The sequence below is a fragment of the Salmo salar genome, chromosome 09 (genome assembly GCF_965601325.2).
Source record: "Salmo salar chromosome 09, fSalSal1, whole genome shotgun sequence".
In the NCBI taxonomy this organism is placed as follows: Eukaryota; Metazoa; Chordata; class Actinopteri; order Salmoniformes; family Salmonidae; genus Salmo; species Salmo salar.
This window is the reverse complement of record NC_138299.1, coordinates 12,647,022-12,670,958: the sequence shown is the minus strand read 5'-3', so window position 1 is coordinate 12,670,958 and position 23,937 is coordinate 12,647,022. Positions and strand designations below refer to the sequence as shown.

General features: G+C 46.3%; 1 protein-coding gene across 1 annotated transcript; it reads right to left on the bottom strand.

Moving 5' to 3' along the window:
* Nucleotides 1–12,445: 12,445 nt before the first annotated feature.
* On the bottom strand, nt 12,446–16,426 carry LOC100194692 (Krueppel-like factor 11). Its single transcript, XM_014210229.3, has 4 exons — nt 16,240–16,426; nt 14,832–15,092; nt 13,393–14,317; nt 12,446–13,202 (listed from the first exon to the last, which is right to left on the bottom strand). Exons 1-4 carry the CDS (start codon nt 16,279–16,281, stop codon nt 12,904–12,906), a joined length of 1,527 nt encoding a protein of 508 aa, XP_014065704.1. The 5' UTR covers nt 16,282–16,426; the 3' UTR covers nt 12,446–12,903.
* Between the last annotated feature and the right edge of the window lie 7,511 nt (nt 16,427–23,937).

Genomic DNA, 23,937 nt, shown 5'->3' with positions numbered 1-23,937 from the left:
TCCAACGAAGGTGGCGCCCCTCGGTCGGGCGGCGCTCGGCGGTCGTAGTCCCCGGCCTATTAGCTGCCACCGATCTATGTTTCTGTGTCTTTTGGTTTTGTCTGTCTATCCTGCACCTGTTTCGTGTCTGTCATTAGTCATTAGGGTTATTTAGTGTGTATTTTCAGTTTGGGTTCTCGTGCGGGATTGTTTATTGTCCACTCAGGACAGTTGTGTGTGTGTTTATTTTGGGAATGTGTTTTCCCTGGCGGACTTTATTGAGCGCCCTGTGCCTTTCGGCTATTGTGTTTTTTCCCGTTGCATTAAAACACTGTTGCTCCGGCCCTCTGTCTCCTGCGCCTGATTCCGCATCTCCACTGGTCCTAGAATTCCGTGACAGAATCCCGCACCTTCATGGAGTCAGCAGGAGCAGAAGCGCCATCCATGGCTGAGCAGGTCTCTCAACACGTCAGCCTCCTCCACCGCCTAGGCTCGGCCATGGACCAGGTGTTGGCCCGGTTGGAGAGCTGGGAGAGAGGTGCTTCCCCAGCCAGACCAGCTTCGGTCCCTCACCCTGTGCCCCTAAACACACCCACTGAAGCGGGCGCCGGCGGTATCCGGATCACACCTCCCAGGGAGTTCGATGGGACGGCCGCTGGGTGCAAGGGGTTCTTGCTCCAGTTGGAACTGTACCTGGGCCAATGAGGTCTGGGATGGTCCAGACTCGGCTCGGGGCGACTACCCTGAGTTCACCCGCCGCTTCCGGGCGGTTTTCGATCATCCCCCGGAGGGCAGGGCGGCGGGTGAGCGGCTATTTCATCTGAGACAGGAGACGAGGAGCGCTCAGGATTTTGCCCTGGAATTCCGGACTCTCGCCGCTGGATCGGGGTGGAACGAGCGGGCCCTGATAGACCACTATAGGTGTGGTCTTCGCGAGGACGTCCGCCGGGAGCTGGCTTGTAGGGACAACACCTCCACCCTAGACCAACTGGTGGATTTGTCCATTAGATTGGACAACCTACTGGCTGCCTGGGGATGTTCCAGTCGGGGCCTGTTCATTCCGCCTCCCAGTCCTCCTGCTCCACAGCCCATGGAGATAGGGGGGGCTGCGTCGAGGAGGACCGGAAGGGGGGGTCTCTCCTGCACCCGCTGTGGGCGCAGAGGACACACTGTGGACCGGTGCTGGAGAGGTCCACCCGGGAGTTCGGAGGGCAGGCAGAGCACTACTTCGACCCCCCAGGTGAGTCCGCACCAGCCACACCCAGAGCCCCCTGTCGACCACATGTACACCTCCGTTTGTTTCCCTGATTTTTCCCCTCACTTCCAGTATAGGGCACTAGTCGATTCAGGTGCAGCTGGGAGTTTTATGGACCGTGGGTTAGCTAAGAGGTTAGGGATTCCCCTGGTTCAGCTGGACCACCCCTTCCCCGTGCACGCCCTAGATAGTCGACCGCTAGGGTCAGGAAAGTAGGGGAGGTCACAGTGCCACTGGTTATGCAGACGTGGGGGGGTCATGAGGAACGTATCAGCCTGTTCCTCATTGACTCCCCGGCGTTTCCGGTGGTACTTGGAATCCCCTGGCTAGCCACTCACAACCCTCAGATTTCGTGGAGGCAGAGGGCTCTTACAGGGTGGTCGAGGGAGTGCTCAGGTAGGTGCATAGGAGTTTCCATCGGTGCGACTACGGTGGAGACCAAGTCTCCACCGTGCACATTCCCTCAGAGTATGCCGATTTGGCTATCGCCTTCAGTAAGACGAAGGCGACACTATTACCCCCCCATCGACGAGGGGATTGTGCGATAAACCTCCAGGCCGACGCGGTCCTTCCTAGGAGTCACGTGTATCCTCTGTCTCAGGAGGAGACAGCGGCTATGGAGACATATGTCACTGAGTCTTTGAGACAGGGATACATTCGGCCATCCAAGTCCCCCGTCTCCTCAAGCTTTTTTTTCGTGAAGAAGAAGGAGGTAGGTCTGCGCCCGTGCATTGACTATAGAGGTCTAAATGCTATCACAGTGGGTTTCAGTTACCCGCTACTTCTCATTGCTACGGCAGTGGAGTCATTTCACGGGGCGTGCTTCTTCACGAAATTAGATCTCAGGAGCGCATATAACCTGGTGCGTATCCGAGATGGAGACGAGTGGAAAATCGCATTTAGTACCACATCGGGCCATTATGAGTACCTCGTCATGCCGTATGGGTTAAAGAATGCTCCCGCTGTCTTCCAATCCTTTGTGGACGAGGTCCTTAGGGACATGCTCGGGCAGGGAGTGGTGGTGTACATCGATGACATCCTGATCTACTCCGCCATACGCGCCGAGCATGTGTCCCTGGTGCGTAAAGTGCTTGGGTGGCTGCTGGAGCATAACCTATACGTCAAGGCTGAGAAATGTGAGTTCTCCAAACGAGTCGTCTCTTTTCTGGGATACCGCATTTCCACCTCGGGGGTGGTGGTGGAATGTGACCGCATTACGGCTGTGCGTAATTGGCCAACCCCAACCACTGTGAAGGAGGTGCAGCGGTTCTTGGGGTTCGCTAATTATTATCGGAGGTTTATCCGGGGTTTTGGCCAGGTGGCGGCTCCCATTACCTCACTGATGAAGGGGGGTCCGGTGCGGCTACGATGGTCAGCGGAGGCAAACAGAGCCTTCCATCGTCTGAAGGTGCTGTTTACCAACGCTCCTGTCCTGGCGCATCCGGATCCCTCTTTGCCATTCATAGTGGAGGTGGACGCGTCCGAGGCTGGGGTAGGAGCTGTGCTATCGCAGCGCTCGGGCGTTCCTCCGAAGCTCCGCCCATGTGCATTATTTTCCAAGAAGTTGAGCCCGGCGGAGTGCAACTATGATGTGGGGGACCGGGAGCTGTTAGCCGTGGTCAGGGCTTTGACGGTGTGGAGACATTGGCTTGAGGGGGCACGTCACCTTTTTCTCATTTGGACCGACCACCGTAACCTGGAGTATATCCGGGCAGCGAGGAGGCTTAATCCCCGTCAGGCAAGGTGGGCCATGTTCTTTACGAGGTTTCACTTTACCCTCTCGTACATTCCAGGTTCCCGGAACCGGAAGGCTGATGCACTGTCACGTCTCTACGACACCGAGGAGCGGACCATCGATCCTACTCCCATACTTCCCGCCTCCTGTCTGGTGGCACCGGTGGTATGGGAAGTGGATGCGGACATCGAGCGGGCGGGTCGGTCAGAACCCACTCCACCTCAGTGTCCCGTGGGCCTGAAATACGTTCCGCTTGGTGTTCGCGATCGCCTGATCCGATGGTCCCACACTCTACCCTCCTCGGGTCATCCTGGGGTGGAACGGACAGTGCGGGGCCTGAAGGGGAGGTACTGGTGGCCCACCTTGGTTGAGGATGTTCGGCGTTATGTCTCTTCCTGTTCGGTATGCGCCCAGTGCAAGGCTCCTAGACACCTGCCTCGAGGGAAATTACAGCCCCTCCCCGTTCCACAACGGCCTTGGTCTCACCTCTCGGTGGATTTCCTCACGGATCTCTCGCCGTCCCAGGGGAACACTGCGATCCTGGTCGTTGTGGACCGGTTCTCTAAGTCCTGCCATCTGCTCCCTTTGCCCGGTCTTCCTACGGCCCTGTAGACCGCGGAGGCCCTGTTCACCCATGTCTTCCGGCACTATGGGGTGCCCGAGGACATCGTATCTGATCGGGGTCCCCAGTTCACGTCCAGGGTGTGGAGATCGTTTATGGAGAGGCTGGGGGTCTCGGTCAGCCTGACCTCGGGTTTCCACCCCGAGAGTAATGGGCAGGTAGAGCGCATTAACCAGGATGTGGGCAGGTTCCTGCGGTCGTATTGCCAGGACCGGCCAGGGGAGTGGGCACAGTTCGTACCATGGGCCGAGATGGCCCAGAACTCTCAGCGCCACTCCTCTACTAACCTGTCACCCTTCCAGGTTGTATTGGGGTATCAGCCGGTCCTAGTGCCATGGCAACAGAGCCAGACGGAGGCTCCTGCGGTGGAGGCATGGGTGAAGCGCTCTCAGGAGACCTGGAATGCGGTCCAGGAGTGTCTAAGGAGGGCTGGTGAACGACACAAAGAGAGCGCTGACCGCCACCGCAGTGAAGCCCCCGTGTTTAACCCGGGGGACAGAGTCTGGCTCTCGACCCGGAACCTGCCCCTCCGCCTGCCCTGCCGGAAGCTGGGTCCGCGGTTTTTAGGGCCGTTCAAAGTCCTGAGGAGGATAAACGAGGTGTGTTACAGGTTACAACTCCCTTCATATTACCACATTAACCCCTCGTTTCATGTGTCTCTCCTCAGGCCGGTGGTAGCTGGTCCGCTGCAGGACGATGAGGTGCTGGAGGTCCCACTGCCCCCCCTGGACATCGGGGGGGCCCCGGCGTACACAGTCCGAGCCATCCTGGACTCCCGACGTCGGGTAGGGGGCCTGCAGTACCTCGTGGACTGGGAGGGGTACGGTCCGGAGGAGAGGTGCTGGGTTCCGGCAGTGGACCTTCTGGATCCACCTATGCTGCAGGAATTCCACCGTCGCCGTCCGGATCAGCCGGCGCCTCGCCCTGCAGGCCGTTCCCGAGGCCGCCGTCGGGGGAGGGGTACTGTCACAGTATCCAACAAAGGTGGCGCCCCTCCTCGGTCGGGCGGCGCTCGGCGGTCGTCGTCGCCGGCCTATTAGCTGCCACCGATCTATGTTTCTGTGTCTTTTGGTTTTGTCTGTCTATCCCGCACCTGTTTCGTGTCTGTCATTAGTGGGGGGTTATTTAGTGTGTATTTTCAGTTTGGGTTCTCGTGCGGGATTGTTTATTGTCCACTCAGGACAGTTGTGTGTGTGGCCTGTTTCGCTGGCCTGCGTCAGCTTTATTGCCGGGCTGCGCCCGTGCGCTTTTTCCTCGTGTTTATTTTGGGAATGTGTTTTCCCTGGCGGACTTTATTGAGCACCCTGTGCCTTTCGGCTATTGTGTTTTTTCCCGTTGCATTAAAACACTGTTGCTCCGGCCCTCTGTCTCCTGCGCCTGATTCCCCATCTCCACTGGTCCTAGAATTCCGTGACAATATATTTGCCTGTATTTACCCCCCATGAAGATTTGGACGAGACTGCTGAATCGAGGCAAAGGTAAGAATCTCTGGATTAACTATCTAATGGTAGCTAAATGTAGTAATAAATAAATGCTAATTAGCATTTTCAAATCTGAGAGTAAATAGAGCCACATATATGTAGATAGAAGTCACCTTTTCCGAGAGAGATTTACACGGTTATCAAAACGTCAGTGTAAGCCCACATAGCCCTTATTTGAAGTGTATCTAAAATCCCCTATGGGAAAAATGAATGCAGGAAAAACGATTGGAACCATTTCCCTGTTTGACAGCAAGGTTTTATGGGTATTATGACACGTCCACTGTGGGGCTCTATATCACATCTCAGATTCATAGTTCATACTGCTATCAAATAGCTTATTATTATATGTTATTATGAGAAATGTTATTATGAGAACAAACAAGATGGGTATGGACACAGTATGAACATGTAGGTTTGAGCAAAGTGTGATGTCATTAATGTTTGTTGGAATTCATGTGTCTGAGTTGGTGGGGTTTTTTGTTGCCTTGATTTGTAAATTTTATTTATGTTGAAGGTTGGGCATTACAGTTTTTTACAATCTCTAGGACCCATTTCTCAATACTTAGGTCACTCTTTCAAAAGTCTTCACACAGTTCTCCTAATCAACTTTCAGCTTGGCACAGCAGTTCATTTCACATCCAAAATGCACTAAAACTACCAAAACACTTCATCCATGTCTCAAATCAACTCGTTCTTCCATAACACTAGCAAAGGTTGTCACCCAACAAGCACACGTTGTCGCTCATAAAACAATGACCTAAACAACACTAACAACAGGTAGCGCTACACAATGTTTTCTTTTGTAAAATGTCTTTACAAAACAAGAATGACACCTCTCTGTTGTTTAGAATTCACTGCAGTACATGTTACAGGAATGAATCAGACATGATGCAATATGCTTCAATATGTTTTATGTCATTTTTTAGCATTGAGTGATTCCAAAATACAAGAATTTGTATATACACCATCTACCGATACAGAAGCAATGCTAGTCAACCCTGTCTTCTGCATTTGGTCACAGGTTCTCATCCACATCACATCTTATGTCATCTTGGGCAATACACCTAGGAAAGAAACTTTTGGCATGCCTGGTCCATCCCTGGCAATCTTCTGCAGATATGTCCAGGCATCCAGCATTCATTGCTGGATCATGTGGATGGTGGTCATAAACCTTCCACCTCCATGAGGAAATTAATTATTCTATGGGGTTGAGGAATGGAGAGTAAGGTGGGAGGAAAAGTGACACCATCCTGGTATGGGCTGCAAACCACTCTGTGACTGCACGGGTGTGGTGAAATGCCACATTGTCCCATACAATTACAAATGTTGGACAATTTCGCCTCACCTGGCACAACCCTTCCATAGAGGTCATCCAGGAATGAAATGAGAAGCTCTGTGTTGTATGGCCCAATTAGTGCTTTGTGTAACAGCAATCCATCAGAGGATATTGCTGCACACATTGTGATGTTGGCACCCCTCTGGCCCGGGACATCCACCGTGGCTCTTTTCCCAATCACATTCCTTCCTCAACACTGTGTTTTGGCCAAGTTGAAACCAGCCTCATCTACAATGATGAATATGTGGGGTGCTTGCCTGGCTTCAATCTCCATGATTGTTACGCTCGTTGATGGAAGGATCGGACCAAGGTGCAGCGTGGTAGGCGTACATTTTAATTTATTAAATGAACACCGAAACAAAACAAATACAAACGAAACGTAACGTTCAGTAGGGCTACAGAGCACAGTACCAAAAACAAGATCCCACAAACTAAAGGTGGAAAAAAGGCTGCCTAAGTATGATCCCCAATCAGAGACAACGATAGACAGCTGCCTCTGATTGGGAACCATACCCAGCCAACAAAGAAATAGAAAACATAGATTGCCCACCCTAGTCACACCCTGACCTAACCAAATAGAGAATAAAAGGGATCTCTAAGGTCAGGGCGTGACAATGATTCTCTAAAATAAATTTACAAGGAAACATAAGAGTTAGGCTATCACGGTAGTTTACATTATACCTAAAAACATGCCATTGTGTGCCTCTGCCCTGTTTGGTTTGGTTCAAAACCAGTTCTGTATTTTATAGTCATTTTACCTGGACATATTGGTTCCTGAGTTGCTTGACTCGTTCAGAGTTCCTTTCAAAGGGGACAGTGTACAACTGCTTCATCCTGACTTGATGTTGTTTCAGGACTCTAGAAATAGTTATTATGCTTACATTGTGAATATTTCCAAAAGTAATGTGAGTTTTGTGTGTAATTGTTTTTGTATTTCTGCTTAGGATCCAACGGTTACCTCCCACAGAGAGGTAGGATTTTCACTGCTGTGCAGGAAACTGCAATCATTGATATGGTCATCAGAAACAATGGCATAAGTAGGTTTGAAGGCTTTGCTCAATTTACTTCTGTAATGTGCAGTTAGTTCAGTCAGATGTCCTTGCAGAATGCACATCTTACCTGTTGTTTTGCCGGAAATTTCTCACAATAGATGCTACTGTTGAGCGTTGCAGATTTGGCTGCACTCTCAGACCAGCCTCTCTCATTGATAGACCATGATTTATTACATGATCAATTATAGTAGCCCTAATCTCATCTGAGACTACAGCTCTTGATCTTCCTCTCAGTCTTCTTCCACCAAGCATACGTACTCCTCTCCCTCTCCCTCTCCCAGACACTCTTCTTCCTCTGTCAGCCTCTTCTCTATCTCTGTCTGGGTCCATGTTTACATTACAGTACAGCATTATTCCTAAGATGTCCCCTTTTGTATAGATGGTGTTGTAATTGAAAGACTAACACCTGGGTCCATGTTTACATTACAGTACAGCATTATTCCTAACATGTCCCCTTTTGTATAGATGTTAATGTAATTGACAGACTAACACCTGGGCAGGTGTTCCGCTACAATGGGAAACAGCTGTGGTTGGTCTAATTGTTTTGATAGTATTTCATTTTTTAGATTTGGAATATATTTCAACACTGTATTACTGTAGAAATGTAGCAAATTGCTGTCTTATTCAATTTTGTGTTATGTTAGGTTTTGAATTTAAGTTGAACAGTTTTGAAAAGAGTATGTAAACATGTGCAAATTGGCCTGTAGGTACATAGAGTTCTGGTGGTGGTTGTGTCTGAGTGAGAAAATAATTTGAAAGATGTAGTCATTGAATGCATTTTGTGCCAAAGCAATGAAAAATGATCCACAGTTTATTCCACAGACTGCTGTTGTGCTCACTGTGTGAAGAGTTTTGAAAAAGTGACCTAAGTATTGAGAAATGGGTCCTAGCGATTGTAAAAAAAAAAAATCTATAAGTTCCAGCCAATGTCATGTCTCGTTTAGTGGATACCTGTCTGTGGAATATTCAGTTGTCTATTGTCTTTTGTCTATGTCTATTGTACATTTTTTTAAACAAACATTTTTACAAAGATTATAAGTAGCTGAAGCACTTGAAGACCAATACTATACTTACCTATCTTTAACTTTACAATCATATCATCAAAAACACATGGGTCATTAGCTAGACAGTATTGAATTCCATATAGTTTTATTGACTTTGATAAGTCCACAATAACAGCGAGGTAACCCATTTTCTCTCTCACCCAGGACAGGTGGATGTTTTGTGTGGATGTTTTCCACCGTCCTCAGACAACGAGTGAAATATCCGACCGTTTGCTTCATACCAGAAGAATTCCCAGAGCTGTCAAAGCAGAAAATTCTGTCCATCTGGAGTGTGTGTGTGTGTGTGTGTGTGTCTGTGTGTGTGTGTGTGTGTGTGTGTGTTAGAGAGTGACATTATTCCAGGAGAAAAAAATTATTCAATATGGGATTTAAATCCCTTACAATGTCAATCTACAATAGAAATACAATCTATTACATATTAGTGTAGGCTATCATCACATCAATCAACCATACATTGATAATAATCAGTAGGCATAGTTTAGCCATATTTTTTTCCTCACTTGACAATCCTTTGATAAACAGTCTATCGTTGCTTTAATTGAATTACTGTATAGAGATGAATGATTTATGAATGCACCACCATTGTCTCACCTTATAGGGTTATCTGTGTTATTATGTCGACCAAGCTGAATGAATCCAACTGAAATCAATCAGTACCCCGAAACTCATAGCTTATTACTGGTTTATCAGTTTACCATGTCATTTTTTTGTTCAACCATGTAGCCTACCTAATTGATGTAGTTGTCCATACAACAGTTGCCACTTATAACATCTTTACAAAAGGTAGACCTAAAATACATGATGATAAACAAACGCCAGTAAATAAATCAACATGAGATTTTTCTTAGGTAAAATACCGTATCTTTATCGAGGATAATAACACATTAATAACACATGAATGTCATTCAGAATGGAGGGAGGGCAGTGAAATCCATATTACAATATGGTTTCAGAAAGCCACTGGCTGCGTCCTGCAGCAGGTCAACACAGGGTATGCCGGGTCCATCCTGGCATGCGGTAACCATGGAGGCCATTGCGCAGAGTGGAACCATCACGGTCAAGGCGAGCATCCCTGCGTGGTAGGCCGCCTTCTGCAGACCCCCGAATATACTTGTCCTGAACCAACTCTCGGTCGGAGCAGGTGGAGATGCCACCTCCTCCTTCTTCTTAACGATTTGCGCGGCATACTGCATTGCCTGCACAATTTCCTCTGCGAGGGTGGGAGGCCTTGTCCTGTGCGTAACGGTACTGTCGCCGTCTTTATCCGCGCCGTAGCAGTCTTCATCTTTTTTTCCAGCGTTCTTGGCTTCGGCAATTCGCTCCGCCAAGTCTTTCAACCTCTCCTGAAACACCTGGACGCAGGATACCGATTCAGCGACGTGGCTTTGCATCTCCTCGATTTGGGAGGTTTTTCTCTGGATCAACTTATCTTTGTGAAGAATAGTGATTTGGGCCTCTTCGTCTTGATATTGTAACAGTCCAACAAAACGGTTTAGGTGCTTTATTGTAGTCTTGCCCTTCTTTCTCTCGGGTTTAAGGCTGAATAGATCATCCTTCATCATTTCAATCTTATCCCTGATGGAGTCATTCTGCTGTTCAAGCTGCAGGCGCCGAGACTCCATCTGTGCGCTTTCGTGGCGACGCTCATGCAGGGCTTTACGCGCCTCCCGGATATTGTCACGCAGGGTGTCCAAATAATCTATGGTGCTCCTGAGATTTTTCACCTGTTTCTTTAACTCAATATTCTCTTGATTTAGAGACAGGTTATTCTCCTCGCCATACACTTTGAGTTTTTGCAGCTCTGCGTTTTCCATCATCTTCAGGTTTTTACTGTAGTTGAGTTCTGCAATCAGGTCGCTTGTCCTGTTGTTCATAGGTGTCTTGAGCATCTTTGCGCCATCCATTGTGTCATCCATAGAGTTTGTCAGCGGATGTTTAGCCTCATCCACAGTGCCTCTCTTTGTAAAATTGTATTTATTGGTTTTATCCACAGTGTCTCTCTGCGGAGTGGGTCCATCGTCTGTTTCAGCGGCCACCTTATCCTTGTAGTCATCCGGTGCGAAACCCTTTCGGCCGGCCTTTGATTTCGACCTTCTGCCGGGGGGTCGCGGGTGGCGGGCAGGAGCAGTAATGAGCTGGTCACCCTGGTCCTCAAACACGTCTTCGGAGGTCTGACGGGTCCAGTCGGCCGGGAAAGTGGAGACCCTTGACGAGTCCAGGGAATGCTCAGACACTGTGAGCCGCAGGTGACGAGAAGAGTATTTGCGCGACATCTTGGAGTATATTTATTCAGCCTAAACTTTGGTCATCAGTTTTTGTAGAAGGCTCTCGGAGTTATCAGTGTTTCACTTGAAACAATAATGATGATGCATGCTTTTATAGCCTTGGTCATTATGACGCAAGGCACGCCAAACTTTAACATCGTTCTGTTATGACGTCATAATGTGTCAAGTCAAAAGTCCAATTGGCCTATTAGTCCACGAGCAAGGGATCGGTCACTTGGGTGATGATGTCTCATAGCTATTTTTGTTGTTGTTGTTGGTCTATGTCCCTAGAGTTGGAAAATGTGTGACAGCAGTGCATCAGCAATGGTAGCTTTCGGGGTGTTATCACTCTTTCTTTCATCCCTCCATCCCTTATACAACAAGTTATTGCTCACTTATACCATTTAATCATATGTCATTGGAATGCTTAGACTCACAGATATTTGTCAGACACATTTTCGGGAATGTTCAGGTCGACAAATGTGGACCCAATTTGACCTCTAGGGTACATATCATAATTACCTGTATACATTGCTTTGAGAAGGAAAGCTTGATACATTTTAAACTTTGACAAGTGGTTCGGAGAGGTCATGAAATGACCTTTCAAATGATATATAACATAACCCACTTTGAACACACCAGCTACAACTATTGTTTAAAAATCACCCATATTGTGCCATTGACATTAGAATGTTGGAAGTTTAGCCATAGAATTGCATGTAATAGGGTAGCTATGTTTTGGGATTGTAACTTTGTCTGACCACAACGTGTCACTTGTGAAGTCAGATAATGTTGCTTTTGCCCACAAGGTGTCAGTGCTAGACACAGTCTCAGAAAGCATGAACCCGTTTAACCCAGAGAGGAAGTATTGTGTAAGTCGGTCAGTAAGGCAAAGGGGCGGGTAATTCAGGAACCCAGTCTATTGGTCGCACCCCCCGACAGTTCGGTTTTCTCACAATTTGATTGGAGGACGGTTGTTACCGGGTGTGTAACCACAGCGGCATAAGAGAATACAGATAATGATGGAAGTGTGTGTTTATGTAATACAACACTTCCAACCTTCAAGGATGACTACTGGGCCATAAACTAATCCAGATAAGGCATATATTAGACCTTCATTAGACATATAAATCAGTATTATTAATTAGCCGGGGACTGATAACATCAGTTATCAATTGGTACAGGAGTAAAAATGTAATGTTACTTAATAATGATACTGGTGAGGTCTTACCGGTATTACAGGGGGAAAAAAACAATTGGCCAAGATCTTGTAAGTACAGAGACAAGGATATGAGTGCCTATACTTCCCAGATGCCTCATAGCATAGTTTGGATATGAGCTGCTGAATGGGACCAAAAGTCCCCTGCCTGCACGTTCCACTAAGCCAACAGGATGTGGTCCAGTCCAGAGCAGTGGTCAGTCAGCACATTGAGCTGGAAGTATTTCAGCTGACCGTCAAGACACAATCCCACCGACTCACACAGGATGTGGCAAGACACCACTATTCCTCTACCATAGGACTAGGGGAGTGACTGGAAAGGAATGCTGACTAACAACTAAGAGTGCTGTTCTGATTTGTCATGTTTTTCAGAAAAAGAGAACCATCTTGTTATTTTCAAAGGTTACGTTTAGGGCAATGGGAGAGTTTAAACACCAGTTAATCATATTTTTCTTTATTACAAATGTATTAAATAATATGAAAAGGTTAAAGAGTAAGTAATTATCACAGTATAGATTACTATCCACGTAGATTGTTGTACAAATTACAACATTTTCCCAAATTAATAAATGCAGTTCAGAGTACAATACAAATACATTCAAATAGATATTATGTACAACTATACATACAAAAAAAGACAGGTGAAATGTGTGAGACAAACTTCATTACAAAGGCTTTGGCAAAAGAGTGCATACATACAATTTCATAAAATATCGGAAAAGTAAACAAAAATAATACATTTCTTCAACAACAAAAACTGTGCAGTAGAGGAAAGAGTCCAGTGCATGTCTTTAGAAATTTTCCATTAGTAAAATGACAGTTTGTGCACTTGGCTGTCCCTATCCCTGACATGGTTTTGGGTAAGAAGTCACTAGTGGGTAGATGTTGGGCTCAATCTAAATTGAGGCAGGTACTAGCATACTGAGGGAGAGTGGGGCGGGGTTTGACGGCGGCGGCTTGGGAAAGGCCATTTTGTTGAGGCTGCGCACCTCGGCCTGCCAGGAGGGGATCTTCTTGGTGGTCATGTGACGGCGGGCGTGTTTGGTCAGGTGGTCGCTGCGCATGAAGCGCCTGTCGCACACAGGGCACACAAACTTCTTCTCGCCCGTGTGGGTCCGCCGGTGGCGCGAGAGCTCGTCGGAGCGCGCAAACTTCTTGTCGCATCCCTCCCAACTGCAACTGAAGGGCTTCTCACCTGAAAGAGAGGGAGACAGAGAGATAATGAGTTTGCAAGTCATTATTTTTTCACCAGCAAACCCACACATGCTCCGAGTCAGATAAACGACGTGATACAATATCAAGATCCTAAAATTGAATCCCCATAAAATGTCACGTTCTTTCCCTCGCATTCCCAGTCATCCATGAGGAACACTTTTCTCTCTTACCTGTGTGTGTTCGGAGGTGTGCCTTGAGGTGGGAGCTCTTGAAGTAAGTCTTCCTGCACCCGGAGAAGTTGCACACATAGTTCCTCCGGCGGGAGAAGTCAATTTTGGTGCCACCGCAGGGTCCAGTGGGCATGTAGACCGGGGCGGGGGCCAGAGGTAGCAGCTTAGTGTGGCCCAGGGTCATGACAGTCTGTGGAGAGCAGTGGGGGGCCTGAGAGCCATGGGACTGGGGGAGAACCAGCATCACCATGCCCTGGGGCATAGCCTGGCCCATGAGGAAAGGCTGCTGCAGTGCCCCGTTAGGACCAGACTGGGGCAGGATGGACGTGGGGGTCCTCGAGGTCTGCACCGGGCCCTGGATGAACGCCGAGATCATCCCCGATTGGTTACCCACCGGGAACATCTGGCAGATGATTGGAGGGCTGGAGGTGGGTGGCGGGGAGAGGCGTGTGGGCAGGCTATTTTGTGGTTGGGTGTTAGCAGGAAGGTGGGAGTGGCTCTCCATACAGTGTGGCTCTTCGTTCTCAGTCTTGACCGCCTCTTCCTTGCAGGAGGAGAGGAGGGCAGGGTTGGGTGTGAATGGGACCGATGAAGGTGTGATGCTCTGTTCAGTCTTTGCTGTGTGCTGTTGACAGACCATCAGCTCGGTCGCTCTGTGTTGCTTTGTGGGGGGTGCTGGAATATGCTGGCAGAGGTGTGTGTCTGCGGTGTGGCGGATGACACTGGTTGCCATGGCTCTGCAGGGTGGCGGTGGTGAGGTCTTTCCGTTGGTTGGGGACTCCGAGATGGACGCCATGGGCGTTTGTGGGACCCCACAGACCCTTAGAGAGAGGCTGGAGCTGGGCCGACTCAGAGGGGAGGTGATGGTGTGGATGGCAGTGGTAGAGGTCTCAGCAAAGCTGGGGCTGTGAGGGGGAGTCATACACTGGAAACCAAAGAGAAGACAGAATTAGTGTGTGTGCCCAGGAAGTAGAACAACCACTGTATGTGGTGTTCTAATACATAAGTCTTGGGGTTGGGTGTGTTCAGTTTCAAAATGGATGTTCAATACAGCTATTGGGAGAGATAAGTGGCCACAGTAGGCATGTACATACACTAAACTAAATTACTACTTAGAGCTGGGTGGCTGTAAAACAGTGATGTTGACAACCAGCAGCTGAGAGAGATGAGCACGGGTTGCAGTTCAAACCCTCTATCCTACCTGCCACCTGTGCAGCAACCTTCCTAACCCCTCCAACCCCTATAAACCCTCGCAAAGTTTTCCTGAGATAAAGACACTATCTACATGCTAAGTGCTACAAAAACCCAGGAGTTTACAAAGTAAGTAAAAGCTGGGACTACTGTATTTACTAATCAAACACAGCCCACAGATGCTTCTTAGTGATGGCTGTTTTGGGATGTGTGGTGGTTACGGTTGCCAAGAGAGGATGCACTCTCACCAAGGAGGAGAGCGAAACAAAGTCCTTTGGGGGCTCCAGTGGGTCCGGAGGCAGGAGGGAATCGCAGGAGTCCGAGGCAGGGGTAAGGGGTCTGGGCTTGCAGGGGCTGGGGCGGTGTTGGCCCCAGGAGCTCATGCAAACCAGAGCCTCAGCAGCCTCCAGGTCTGTGTACTCCAGGTTGCAGCCTGGGGAGGACTGCTTACTGTCATGTCTCCTCCTCTTCAGATAGGAGCCACACTGGTCCATCACCATCCCTTTTGCCTGGGGAGGAGAACAAAGGGAGAAAAGGAAAGAACATTAGGTCTGATGATGACATCACGTAATAGAAGACTGGTGAGTTACCATAGGGATGAATCACCACAAAAACTGGGAAACGTGTAAGGGAGACCCAATCAAGATCATACAGCTAGATACACATTAGCATACCAAGGGAAGCTTCCAAAATGACTTCAAATGAAGAGTTTATTTTCTCACCAGTCACTGGCTTAATGCTCAAGCACCTGTTGCTTAGATGTTTGTCTCAGAGGGTAGATGGAGCAGGCTTGAGACTACACCCCCATCTACCCTAGGCAATGCGCCAAGCCATCTCCCATTGTCATATTGACCAACTAGTGACATCTCCCTACCACTAGCCACGTGAGACCCCCATGCACAGGGGATGTAAACCAGTGTGAACGCTGTATCAGGAAGTGCCTTGTCTGCACTGACACTATGAGTGATCCTATTGCAGGGTTCCCCAACTTGAAGCCCAGTTGGTGATTTTATTTGGCCCCCCAAGTAATGAGCAAAAAAAAAGTATATATATAATTGTTTTAAAAAATCTCTTCAAAGTATTCTTGCGGTCAATTTGCGGTCTACAACTTATTTGTAATTATGTTCCTGCCCCCTGATCATCCGCTCAAGAAAAACAATCGTCTACGCGGCTGAATGTAGTTGATGATACCCGTCCCATGGCCACTCCCCAGATAAAATTATGTGACCAGTTTCACATAGTGAAAGAGTAGCCCACCAAGGCAAAACAAGACTACTCTACTAGGCTTAAATGGTTATCATAAATTGATGTTGGGTAACATTAATAAATGATTGCATAATTCTGTCAACTGGTCACAGTTGATTTAAAGATATTAGACAAACAGTCAATCATTGGTAACGTTAAGTCATTGGATAATATCATTGGATGTATTAATGTACCAGCTGTAATAACAAATAACTGTCTCAATAAAACAATTTAAAAATCTCAATAATTTTGACATGATTCATTTACAAATTAAATAATATTGTAACCTAAAAAGTAAAGTGCTACTAATAAACTGGAGCCACAAACAAAAACAGTTAGTAGCCCATCCATTTTTCGAATGCTGGACGTTATTCATATGAAATAACACGCTTTAAATAATAATCTTCTTACCCCACATGAGACTTCAAATTCTGAACATTTTCGTGAAGGCATTGTTGAGATATATTTTATTTCAGTTTTGTGTCAAGCCGACAAAAGAACAAAAAAAGCGATGACACTGCCCCCGCTCAGTTAACTGACTGTTGAATTCGTCTTTCACTAGGTCCTCTCCCAGCTGTGTAAAACATGAGGATAAAAAAAGGAAAACAACATTCACAACACACTGCGGGGAGGCAACATGCCACCAATGAAAAACAAATGTGTGTGAGACATTAGCCAATGGCAGGAGAGATGACGCGTGATCAGTGCATGGTCGCCTGAGGATTGGAGGAAATAGGGTGCGTGGCTGTTGGTGGGCGTGCAGGGGGAGTCATCGGTGTCAGAAAGAACCTGATGAACTGCAAGTCTGAAAACTAGGCGAAAGGTCGTAGTGGCGAATTAGGCGAAACCTGAGTTTCTCCCATGTGTTTTTGGCGTACTTTTTTTTTTTTTTTTTTACAGGTTATCTTATCTTTTAGAGTTGGCCAATAAAGGCACACATTCTTTGTCAGTTAGAGTAGCTGGTCAACTGCTATTTAGTCGTGCTTGTGAAATGTAAAGCGCCATGCTCTATTTTACTCTTATGATTTCCCTCCAAAATGATGTGCATTCCAAGATACAACTGTGTTTCATTCTATCAGATCCCAGTTACATTCATGCTCTAGCTGCTACTAATTGCTACTTATAATATATATGTTACTGTATATTACATGTTTAGCACGTGTTACATTTAATTTTTCGAATACTATAAGACCAACAGGAACTACAGAGGCCTCAGGATGCCTAAAGCATCAAATGTATAACAAAAAAAAAACGATTAAAACTAAAACTATAAAACTAAAAACTATTCATCTAAAGAATATTGGAAATTCAACACCCCACAATATTATACACATTGTTTGCTTATATTGGAATTAAAGAGTGTTTTTAGACATAGGATAGACCACTTTAGATCCATACCCTCCCCCCTCAACCCCAGATTTTGGCCTATGGTCTTGAACTCCATGACTTCTACTATGGTTGACCCAGTAAAACAACACATTTCACTGCACCTATTCGGTCAGTGTATGTAACAATAAAAAATCGTAATGAATTCTTCCATTGTAAATAACATCTTTCAAGGAATTCTAGGGTGGAGCTTGTGATCAACCTCACTTCTCTGTTTTAGTCCATAGAGGCAACATTTTCCCCCCCAATCTCATTTGTTATGGTACTGAAAAACAAAGTATGTAAGATATATCATCTCAAAACGTCAGGATGTTTTATAATTAAGCAATAAGGCCCGGGAGGCGGTATATGGGCAATATACCATGGCTAAGGGATGTTCTTAGGCAGGGGCGCAACTTTCACTGGGGACGGAGGGGGGAATCCCCAGTTGTATTATTGCACTGTGATACAAAACGTAGCAGCGGTGTGCTTTAGGAACATGTGGATGCCTCGGAGTGGTCAGATAGGCTGTTTTCCAGTTTAAGACAGCTGGATTTAGGACACCACAAAGCAGAGTAGAGCTTGCAGACAGTCTGTGTGAAGGCAAAGCTTCAAAAAGGATGCCGTATAGGACCAGTACGAGAGGCAGCTGGTGTCTATGTTGTCTATGTTGTGCTTTTTCTCCAAGTTTTAAAAGAAAATAGATCAACATGGGCTATTCTTCAGTTGACTGATCTAGCTGGCAAGGTAACTGCTGTTTCACATAAAAAATCTATTTATTCCCAGTGCTGAATTAGTAGTGTAACTGACATGTTATGTTAGCTAATGTTTCATCCCCTCTCGGTTGAAGTGAACTACTAGCAGCTAGTTAGCTAGCTAGTAGCCATCACAGGCAGTTCAGCTCTAGCTAGCCTCTAGCGATCTGTCAGGTAGCAGTATCAAACAGCTGTTGTGTATATGGAAATATTTTGTAGCCTTTGTTTAAACAGAAGTAAATTTGACCATATACCATTGTACCATTAGCTAGAGCTAGGCAAAAGTTGGCTAACGTTAGCTAGCTCACTAACGTTAGCTATTATTTTTGCCGCAATCACCCTAGACCTGAATCAAACGATGAAACCAGCAGCCAAATGATTGAAGACCGATATTAGGACATTTTTTCAATGCAATGTGAGTTTTATTAGCAAGTATAGCAATAAAACATTATTGATCTGTCAGTTTCCCTAACTAATCCCCTACTTTTCACACTGACACGGTATAAACAGCTCTACAGGCTTCACCGTCATGGTGTACAGTCAGTACACAACACTATGCTTATCATGTCTTAGCAGGATCAGATGGAGACAGGTGTTCGTCCCTGCAGGGTCAGACAGCCAGGGAAGACCAGTCTACGGAGCTCAGGTGAATTTTGCAGTATATTATAACAATCAGTGAATGGATACAAAGCTCCATCTTGAGCTGATGGGTAGGCTACAGTCTGAGATCTGGGAACAATGGTAATTTCAATTATTGAACCATTGATTCGATTAATGGATAATATAATGTATAAATGTACCCTAAGGTCATTCTTTGTCATGCCTCATCTGAGCAGATGATGACAGGATGGTGACAGGAGTCTCATCAGGGTCAGGCAACCAGGGAAGACCAGTCTGTGACAGAGCAGAGGTGTACTTTTGCAGATACAACACTTTATTCTTTCTGTGCAGCAAACACTGGACAAGCAAGAAGCTTCAAAGATTGAAACTATTTTAAGGCAGTCAGGCAAACCTCTAAAGTTGATTTCCAAACTGTATCAATGGTTGATAGAGGCTTTTCCCGATGACACAAAATATTTAAAACAAAAACGTGAGGAAGACCTGGGAGACACTACTGATGATTATGAATGGATACAGATAGGTTAGAATGCCCAGTCGTGTTCCTATAATCTCAGACATAATTTACTGCAGTTTAATACCATCCATAGAACATACTATATGCCAGGGAAACGGAATATCTGCAGGAGATATAAAACACAAAAGGGACATATTTGCATATGTTATGGTCTTGTGAAGGCTGGCTGAATTCTGTCAGAGAGTATGTTATTTTACCTCAGCATGTCTACAGATTCTCCCTTCTCACTGTTTTTGTTTGTGTGGAAATGTTGATACCGGAGACTGTTATCAGAAGAAACTGTGTAACCTAGCATTTATAGCGGCTAAGAAATGCATTGCCTTTAATTGGAAGGTTGGTTATCTACCCACAATGGATGGGAGAAATATCAAGTTATGTATCACTAGATTTTATTTATTACAAGATTAAGGGTGTTCTGTGCAATTTTCACAAGAACTGGATGCCTTATATGGAATACTGTAAGATAAAAGGAGTCTGTATTGAAAACATGCCCACATCAGGGGAGATACCTATTTAGATCATCCCTAGCTGCTGGGCTGCTCAGTCCTGGCCCTGGGGGTCTCCCCTCCTGTTGATTGTCACTTTGGCCTTGGCCTAACACACCTGAATCCAATATTGAATGTTTCACTAAGATCCTAAAGCTAAGTGGGGTGTGTTGGGTTGGTGTGCTGCAGGGCCCTGGATCCCTAGGGGCAGGACAGGGTGACCCAGCTATATTGTGTGCAAGTAAAAAGAGCTCTACAGTACTATTAGGCCAATGATATGAATTATATGGGTGTACTGTTTCTGATTTAATATGTAGGTACATATGTGTTGTTATTTAACCTTTGTTTTCCAAATCTTTACCTTGAGTCGAAGGGGTTGAGGTCAGGGCTCTGTACAGACCAGTCCAGTTCTTCCAAACCGATCTCGACAAACCATTTCTGTATGGACCTCGCTTTGTGCACTGGGGAATTGTCATGCTGAAACAGGAAAGGTCCGTCCCTAAACCTTTGCCACAAAGTTGGAAGCACAGAATCGTCTAGAATGTCATTGTATGCTGGGCCTAGCCCCAGACCATTATTCCTCCTCCACCAAACTTTACAGTTGGCACTATGCATTGGGGCAGGTAGCGTTCTCCTGGCATCCGACAAACCCAGATTCGTTCATTGGACTGCCAGATGGTGAAGCGTGATTCATCACTGCAGAGAACGCGTTTCCACTGCTCCAGAGTCCAATGACGGCGAGCTTTGCACCACTCCAGCCAATGCTTGGCATTTTCACTTCACAACAACGGCACTTACAGTTGACCGGGGCTCAGTGCTCTTCAGTAAGGCCATTCTACTGCCAATGATTGCTCAATTTTATACACCTGTCAGTTAAGTGGCTGAAATAGCCAAATCCACTAATTTGAAGGGGTGTCCACATACTTTTGTATATACAGTGTATAATCTAAAAATGGCAGGATGTTGTATAATTAAGCTATAAGGCCCAAGGGGGTGTGGTATTTAAATGATAATACCCCAGAAGCCGGTGTTCAGAGGATATATTGGCACGAGTGTTGTTAGGCCCGAGATTTCACCTTGCATGGAAAATGTGCTCACTCGTCAGGACACTGTTGTTCAGAGGAGCTACCCAACAACACAGCTAACACAATCACTTCAAACTGAAGCTGGAAAAACTGCAAAGTAGCTGCACTTCGTTTCATTTATTTGTATATACAGTGCGTTTGGAAAGTATTAAGACCCTTTGACTTTTACCACATTTTGTAACGTTACAGCCTTATTCTAAAATTGATAAAATAAATACAAATCCTCAGCAATCTACACACAATACTCCATAATGACAAACCGAAAACAAGGTTTTAGAAGTTGTTGCAAATGTATTCAAAATAAATAACTGAAATATAAAGACCCTTTGCTATGAGACTCAAAATTAAGCTCAGGTACATCCTGTTTCCATTGATCATCCTTGAGATTTTTCTACAAATTGATTGGAGTCCACCTGTGGTAAATTCAATTGATTGGACCTGATTTGGAAAGGCACACACCTGTCTATATAAGATCCCACAGTTGACAGTGCATGTCAGAGCAAAAACCAAGCCATGAGGCCGAAGGAATTGTCAATAGAGCTCAGAGACAGGATTGTGTCGAGGCACAGATGTGGGGAAGGGTACAAAAACATTTCTGCAGCATTGAAGGTCCCCAAGAACACAGTGGCCTCCATAATTCTTAAATGGAAGAAGTTTGGAACCATCTAGACTCTTCCTAGAGCTGGCCGAATGGCCAAACTGAGCAATCGTGGGAGAAGGGCCTTGGTCAGGGAGGTGACCAAGAACCCGATGGTCACTGACAGAGCTCTAGAGTTTCTCTGTGGAGATGGGAGAACCTTCCAGAAGGACAACCATCTCTGCAGCACTCCACCAATCAGGCCTTTATTGTAGAGTGGCCAGACGGATGCCACTCCTCAGTAAAAGGCACTTGACAGCCCGCTTGGAGTTTGCCAAAAGGCACCTAAAGACTCTTAGACCATGAGAGACAAGATTCCTGGTCTGATGAAACCAAGATTGAACTCTTTGGCCTGAATGCAAAGTGTCACGTCTGGAGGAAACCTGGCATCATCCCTACGGTGAAGCATGGTGGTGGCAGCATGATGCTGTGGGGATGTTTTTCAGTGGCAGGGACTGGGAGACTAGTCAGGATCGAGGCAAAGATGAATGGAGCAAAGTAAAGAGGGATCCTTAATGAAAACCTGCTCCAGCACGCTCAGGACCTCAGACTGAGGTGACGGTTCACCTTCCTAAGCACACAGCCAAGACAACGCAGGAGTGGCTTCAGGACAAGTCTCTGAATGTCCTTGACTGGCCCAGCCAGAGCCCAGACTTAGACCCGATCGAACATCTCTGGAGAGAACTGAAAATAGCTGTGCAGCAACCCTCCCCATCCAACCTGACAGAGCTTAAGAGGATCTGCAGATAAGATTCCCCAAATACAGGTGTGCCAAGCTTTTGGAGCCAAAAGGGTTCGACCTGGAACCAAAAATACTTCTTCAAATAGTTCTCAAATGGGGAGTGGGGACAGCCGAAGAACCCTTTTAGGTTCTAGGCAGCAAATTTTTTGTGCTAAGAATGTACAATTTGATTGAAGTTCACCTGTGGCCAATTCAATTGTTTGGACATGATTTAGAAAGAAACTCACCTGTCTATATAAGGTCCCACAGTTGACAGTGCATATCAGAGCAGAAACTATACCATGAAGTCCAAGGAACTGTGCGTAGATCTCTGAACTCAAATTTTGACGAGGCATATATTTGGGGAAGGGTATAAAACATTTTCTAGAGTGCTGAAAGTTTCCAAGAGCACAGTGGTCTCCAACATTGGGAAAAAATGTCTACACAGATTCTGCATAGATCTGGCCTTCCGACCAAACTGAGCAACCGGGCAAGAAGAACCTTGACCACTCTGATAGAACTACAGAGTTCCTTGGCTGAGATGGGAGAACCTGCCAGAAGGATAATAGTCTGTTTCTACAGCACTTCACCAATCTTTACTTTATGGGAGAGTGGCCAGACGGAAGCCACTCCTGAGAAAAAAGCTCAGCACAGCACATGTAACTCAGTAAAATCTTAGGAAAGAGTTTCAAATGAAAGTTATCTTCATTCTCTTTGTAATTCAATAAACCAGTTTTCACACCCAAATGGCACAGTCCTCAGTCTGCCCTGTGGCCAATGGGAATGTGGCAGGTGTGCCCGCCTGGCATCCGGCGTGGCAGGAGTTGCAGGGGAGGCAGTGCCCCGATGTGAGTCACATAAGCAAGACCTCAGGACCTCAGGCAACAGGGCTGAGTAGGGCTTGGTTGTGCAATGCAGCCCAGTGCCAGCAGCGCAGAAGCACGCAGTAAGTAGTGAGAGGTGTGGAGGGAGGAGGAGGAGGAGGGCTAGAGAGAGAGACTGCAGCAGCAGCAGAAACGGTTTGTGATATAAGCGGGGTAGAACCGCATGAACTCGGCCAACAAGGAAACTGGAGGAAAGGTTAACGCTGGTCATATCTAGGCTCATACCGCCCCTCGCCTGCCAATTCCTCTTCTTGCGAACTTCCACGAGGGGGACAAAGGAAGGGGGAGTTGGGGGTAGTCGCCTCGCTAGAGTTAAATATAGCATGCACCCCCAAGGCCATAATTGAATCCCAGCCACACCTTAGCACTGATATGTAGAGGAAATGTCATTCACACAGGAATAGCCCTCTCAGATATGCGTTATTGAAAACTTGTGCTGACTATACTCCAAATAGTGTGTATTAACCATAACAAACATGCTTGGATTTGTCAAGACTCAGGAGTCAGCGCCACAACAGACGGTTTGGTTTAATCAGCTGGTGTGATGGCACAAGGGACAGGAATTTTGTTTTGGTAGCAACATGAGAATAATGATCAAATGCCTCAATGGAACACACAGACAAGGGGCCCTCAAAATGATGGATCAGCTTATCAACATGGTGCATGACAGCATTATAACAAACTACTACTGGGGTAAAGTTAATCCCACAGGCACAAATTAAATGGATGACTTAGAGTTCTAATTGTAACCAATACCCTAATGTTGATTAATAAATAATAGTTTGTTGATAGTATGACCATCTGTAGATCATCTATATGGCACTATCCCAATAAAGTGTGACCGTAAATTCAAAGCCCTTATTAGGACTAATTACTATGTATTATAAAAAGCAAATCATTTTTCATAGTAAATTAAATGTGTGTTCTTCTAACACTATGTCCAGTTCATATGATATCAGCATCTAGTTCAAAGGTGAGAACTGTGTATGGCTCTGGGTTCCAGTGTCCTGGAAAGTACACCAACAGCAGCTGTTGACATCTA